Source organism: Cornus florida, unplaced genomic scaffold, assembly GCF_030987335.1.
Source record: "Cornus florida cultivar Cherokee Brave unplaced genomic scaffold, ASM3098733v1 CherokeeBrave_3.0.0_Hap2_Chr08, whole genome shotgun sequence".
NCBI lineage: Eukaryota > Viridiplantae > Streptophyta > Magnoliopsida > Cornales > Cornaceae > Cornus > Cornus florida.
In genome coordinates this window covers 95,525,256-95,531,513 of record NW_026775578.1, presented here as the reverse complement: position 1 = coordinate 95,531,513, position 6,258 = coordinate 95,525,256, and the positions used below count along the sequence as shown (strand labels likewise).

At 37.2% G+C, this 6,258-nt stretch overlaps 1 protein-coding gene across 2 annotated transcripts; it reads right to left on the bottom strand.

Moving 5' to 3' along the window:
• Positions 1–534: 534 nt before the first annotated feature.
• On the bottom strand, positions 535–5,470 carry LOC132268290 (WEB family protein At3g02930, chloroplastic-like). 2 transcript variants are annotated; one of them, XM_059769123.1, is made up of 4 exons: positions 5,166–5,470; positions 4,307–4,556; positions 1,646–4,005; positions 535–840 (listed from the first exon to the last, which is right to left on the bottom strand). In XM_059769123.1, exons 1-3 carry the CDS (start codon positions 5,180–5,182, stop codon positions 1,687–1,689), a joined length of 2,586 nt encoding a protein of 861 aa, XP_059625106.1. In that variant the 5' UTR covers positions 5,183–5,470; the 3' UTR covers positions 535–840; positions 1,646–1,686. The 2 variants fall into 2 exon arrangements, with proteins under 2 accessions (XP_059625106.1, XP_059625104.1); XM_059769121.1 differs by lacking the exon at positions 535–840 and having other exon boundaries at positions 1,317–4,005; positions 5,166–5,469.
• Between the last annotated feature and the right edge of the window lie 788 nt (positions 5,471–6,258).

Sequence of the window (6,258 nt, the reverse complement as noted above, 5' to 3'; positions counted from 1 at the left end):
CTGTTACTTCCTCAGGTTCATTTTAACTTTCTACACGACCATATATGTATTTGGCACGTGTCCGAACAGAGCGTAACCTGCTCAGACGATTCATGATCAACCTCAGCTCTCAATATCAGAGTCCTATATTTCCGTAATAATTGTAATAGACACACCCTGAATGAAATTCAATCTCATATTTGTGTTGCTTGACTGCATTTATCAAAGAACAGACAAAAGGAGATTTGTATTGATTTATGAAGTTTAATGAACTGCTAAAATGAAGAGGGAAAATCCATAGAATTAATCTGACCAACACGATATGCAGCAATCAAGTTTCACTTTAATCCATAGAACAATACAAGCACATCTCTGAACAGAGCGTAACCTGCTCAGACAATTCATAATCAACCTCAGCTCTCAATATCAGAGTCCTATATTTCCATAACAATTGTAATAGACACACCCTGAATGGAATTCAATCTCATATATGTGTTGCTAGACTGCATTTATCAAAGAACAGACAAAAGGAGATTTATATTGATTTATGCAGTTTAATGAACTGCTAAAATGAAGAGGGAAAATCCATAGAATTAATCTGACTTACACGATATGCAGCAATCAAGCTTCACTTTAATCCATAGAACAATACAAGACAGTAATCAATTTAACTAGGAAAAACAAATTTTAACTCTGCAACTTTTTGGAATATAAGAGATTAAACCTATGTATGATGATTTATACATAGAATGGATGCAAGCCCAATCAAATACAATATTAAAAGTTACCATAGGAGAGGAGAGGGTTCAAGCCCATTGTGGGAATTTGCGGGGTGGTTTGTGTGCGAGAGAAAATAATTACCTAACAAAACAAAACAACCACCACCACCAAAAAAACAAAAAGTTCATCAGTGTCACAAAGAAGATACTTTCCAAAAATGGGAAATCGCAATGGAACCGAATCTTCATATATTTTCCTCTATTCTGAAAATGAGAAGGCAAAAAAGCATAAAGCCAACACATGCAGGTGCAAGATAGAATCTAATATACATGTCTACTAGTCAGGAACAAGTTTATGCGAGAATGCCTTTTATTGAAGAAAAAAGGAGGTATTCATGCATGATTCATGAAATCATTGTGAAGTTCAATAAAACTTCAATGGTGAAAGGACTACAGAAAAATCTCTAGTGTTCCACTGACGTGATATAGACTACCATAACTTTCATATACAACAATCAAATTTCACACAGAACATTACTTATCAAAATAAATAAATATATAAAATAAGTTTCACACATAACACATGCAGCCAGGAAATAATCAATTTAACTTCACAGATTTTTGCAACATAAGAGTCTAAATTGATGTACGATGATTATTCATAGAGATGGATGGAAGCACAATAAAATACAATTTTAAAAGTTATCACTCCTTTCCATGAAAATTGATAAGAAGGAACAAAATAACAAGTTAAAAAGCGAAAAGATCTTCATCACAATATCGCATAGAAGAAACTTCCCAACATCGGAAACCACAATAAAAAAGGAAAGAGAAAAAGAAAATCTAAGGATAATACAAGCCTCTTCATATTTTTCCCCTATTCTAAAAATGAGAAGCAAAAAAGCATACAACAAACACATTCAGGTGCAAGATAGAATCCAATATACCTGCCTGTTAGTCAGGCACTAGACATGCCACACTTCAACAATTACTTCTGGTTGCTAGTGCCCTTCTTCTTGAGTAAGCTTCCAAACTTCCGGAGCAAAGGTTTCTTCTTCTTCTGACTTTGCTGCTTCGATGGTGAATTTCCTCCATTGTCAATGTTTTCTGTCAAAGATAACCCATTCATCTGGTCATAATTCTCACCAGCATCCACCTTTGAGTCAAGTTCCTCTTCAAAGGATTCCGGCTCCGGCTCTCTCTCAGGCGAAAAATCTTTTTCTCCAATCTTGCAGGTCTCCCACATCTTAAAATCAACTTCTACAGCATCATCTACTTCTTTTTCTTTGCTTTCGTTCTCTTTTAGTGTTCCATTTATATCCTCACCTTTACCAGTACCCGTTTGAACTGCCTCATTAGACAAGACACCTCTCTCTTCCTGAGAATTTTCTTTTACAGGTAGCTCAGATTGTTGAGGTGGAAGCTCTAGTTTGTGCTTCTCTTCTCTACCATCTCCATTCTGTTCAGAGAATTCTACCACCTTTGGGAGCATATCATAATCTTTTTCACTGTCTGTGAGCTCACCATTCTCCTCCGCTTTCTTTCTTGCCATAGCTTCTTCGAGCAATTTCGACAACTCCTCGACCTTCTTGAAAGAAGCAGCTTCTCTACTTCGAAGCTCCTCATTCTCCTGAATAACACAATCCAATTCATTTCCTTTGTCCAGTAAACTCTCCTTCAATCTCAAGCTCTCAGCCTTTGCTTCCCCAAGCACTTCCTTTAAATAAATCACCTCAGATTCAGCCTCCTTTAAGGTATTTTTCAGCTGAGATCCTTCTTCCTTTGTAGCACAAGCTTCTTCCTCAACCTCTTTAAGCATATTAAGCAGCCTCTTTACTTCTTTTTCCATGGAAGTGTTTTCTTCCTCTGATTGCTTTATACAATTCACCAAATGAAGCTCTTTTTGCTCCCACTCTGCCTTGGAATTCTGGTATTCATGCTTAGATTGTTCGATTGAATTAATGAGAACATCATTCTCATGTTTGACATCATCAAGCATCGTTTCATACTTCTCATTTGTCGCTTTCAATACCAACTTCAAATTTTCTATTTGTGTTTCATAACTTTCATGCTCGGCTTGAACAGACAATAGCTTTTCTTTGGCTTCTCTTGCTTCTGAAGAAACTTCATGTAAGGCTGAAGCTAAACTTTCCATCGCCTTCTTACTTCTGTCTTCTTCATCCCTGGAACTTTCCAGATCATTTATGAGTTTGTTTTTTTCTTCCAAAAGAGTTTGAACACTGGTTGCTGCGAGCTTCTCATTGTTCAAGGCCTGGATTTTCTCCTCCTTCAGAGTTTCAAGCTGAGACTGTAGGGAGTCAACCCTTTTCTCCATTTCTGAAGCTTCTTCCTTGGCCACATCAAATCGACGTTCTGATTCCTCAAGCTCCCCTTTCTGTCTCCTCATTGAGATTTCCAATAACCCCACCTTCTCCTTAAGAGCAGCAATTTCAGACTCTGCATCGTGCAATAGATCATTGCTTCCCTCTAGTTGTTTCATAATTGATTCCAAGGATTCTGATGCAGATCTCTCTAATCGATTTGCTTCCTCAGCCCGTGTCTCTAATTCCTCAACCCTCTTCTTCCACTCCTCCACTAAATTACGTGCATAAGATTCAGCCATTTTCGCAGCCTCCATCTCAACATTAAGTTTCTCCAGCAAATCCTCTTTTTCCATCAGCTTATCCTCAAAACATTTTGCTTCCTCAAGCTCCTGTTTTAGAGTCTCTATCTCTGAGCTCAGCTCAGACACCAATTTGTTGTTCTTATCAGCCTCCATTTCACGCTTGGAATCAAGCAATGCCTTCAACTTGACCACTTCAGCTGAAAGAATCTCCACCTTCTCGGCATGAATCTCCGCAATCTTAGTTGCATCATCAGCATGGCTAAGGGCCTGGTTTTTTGCATCGCAAGTCATTGCCAGTTCTTGCTTCAACCTTTGGAGCTCCTGAGTGGCAGAGAGAAGAGCAGACACATCCAAAGCATGCTGGTTTCTCACTGATTCAAACTCTTTCTGCCACTCCTCTTCCTTCTTCTGAGCCACCTCAATTCCTGCCTGCTCCATCTCAACTGCACGGAATTTCTCAATCTCAGAATTCTCTTCGGCTCGCTTTTGAGCCACCAAAGCCTCCCTGAGCTTCTCATTTGATTCCTCAGCCAACTTTTGGGCTTCTTTCAATTCCTCGATGGCTTGCGCTTTTTCTTTCTCAACCAAAATTACCTTCTCCTTTGCCTTCTTAAGTTCTTCCTGAGCAAGACCCAATTGGGCCTGTAATTCTGATCCTTTCAATACCCGTGTTGGTTGTTTCTGGTAAAATGCATATAAAAAGCGTTAGTTTTCAAGATTCATTAAGCCATATCTGGTCACTAATAATTGAATCTGATTTAAACTTCCATTTGATTGGAGTTCATGCTAAAATTTGCTTCCTTAGAAAATTGTTTTTGTGGATTTGGAGTCCATGGAATTTGAATTCAATCCAAAATCATTGGTTTATAAAGCAACCAAACAATTCAGACGCATCCAACTCCAGATCTCTGCTATCAAACAACACTTGCTGATGTTATAGGTTTAGGGTCCACAAAGTTTATGGGCATCTAGTGAAACTTACATCAGGTGGGGTACTGAGCTTTGGCGACCGCCTGTCCACCGCAGGCTTCGAAATGACAGATCTTGGGGACCTATCAACAGAATGGCGTGGATTTTGCAGGGAAGCGGGTGAATCAGTGTCAGATTTAGCCACTCCCCGGCTTAATTTAGAGGGTGAATCGATGTCAGATTTAGCCACTCCCCTGCTTAATTTACTCACCCTGGGAGTAGCTGGTGATGCTTTGCTGTTGGAAGATTCAGATAAAGTGGATCTGTACAAGTTCAAAATTGTCGTAATTAACTAACAAGATCAGAAGTTCATTTTCTAGAATGGATAATGCAGGATACATAAAGACAATCCATCTGAAAGGCCCTCGACAGCACAGAATTAAAGATGGGATCTGAGCCAAACAAGGAAACTCATAAAAGAAACACATGAAACATCCATAAAAAAAATTCCCAAAATAAAATCTAACAACAGATTGTGCTTGTGTGTGTAGAGAGAGAGAGAGAGAGAGAGATTCAAAGAGAGGTAATTGTAGACAAAATACATTAAAAATTAAGGGGGGAAATTGATTATGATTTCAGATCCAAATAATCAAAGAAACCCTAATGAACTAAGAACGAGATTAAGTAGAAAATCAAGTAAAACCCATGTGTAAACAAAGTCAGACAAACACAGAGGAAAACTGAATAAACATAAAAAGAAAAACCCAACATAATTCAAAAAGAAAAAAAGAAGAAAAAACAGATCCAACCCACAAATCAGAAAATATAGAAAATTACCCAGATAAGAAAGATCAAGTAATGAACAAAAGAACAGCGGAGAAACCCACATCAGATCTAGTGAGAGAAAATATGTAGAGACAGATAATACTTACTTGGATTTGGAAGACATGGCGGAGGGGAAGTAGATGGTGTTGCACAGAGCGGAGGGGAAGTAGAAATGGATTGAGTGGAGGTGTAGAGGTCTTGCTGCTAAAATGCTGACATTGTAAGAGAATGTAGAGAGAGAGAGAGAGAGAGAGCAGATAGATAGTTGCAGTCGCAGTAGCAATAAAGGATGAGAAGAAATTCAACAGAAGATTGTTTCGGTTGGTATTTGCGTTTCTGTCTCTTGGGTACTGTCTGTCTGAATGTCTCCCTCCCTCATAGATAGATAGTCATGCTACTATAACTTCCCTCTCGAATAGTAGTGTAACTTCTGCAGGTGCAAGGATAATGGAAATGTACGAAAATGCCCCTTGTCAAAAGGTCTTGGCTTGGTTACTTTTTCTGAAGCAAAGAGACCTGTGAATCTACCATGCTAACCTTTCTTTTCAGCAAAAAGTAAAATTGGTCTTTGTCCGCTTAATATTGCCTCTTTATCTATATGCTTCCTTTTCTTTTTTCTGCTAAAAGGAAGTATAAAAAATAAATTTTAAAAATATGAGTTGGTATTTATAAACGGCTAGAAATTGCTATAATTTAAATAAATTGGTATTTATAAATTTTCTATTATTGGCATCATCATTCTTACTTTAATTCCACAATGATAAGGTCTACCAGGTAAACTCTCTTCTTTTTTTTTTTTTTTTTTTTTTTTTCATTCCTTTTATTACACATTTCACATATTATATTTAATTTTTAATTTTTTTTAATATACTATCATTTGAAACTAATATTCAACTACTTAAAGCCACCACACATTTGTATGTCAATAGTCCATACCATAAAAAAAATTCCGTCCAATCATCTATCTTTAACATAGTGTTATTTATATTGTGAGAACAATTATTGAAAGCATAGACTCCAATTTTTTTTTTTTTCATGAATACTCCGATTTTTTCAATCCTCTCTTCCATATAAATTGCAAATTTTCAAATAGTGGTCCAAGAATAACATTTTTCTTCAAATTAAGTGGTTTTTTTTAAAAAAATCACTTTTCCTACGTCTCCTTCATCATTGGAGATACAGAAAAAGTGGACCTACATA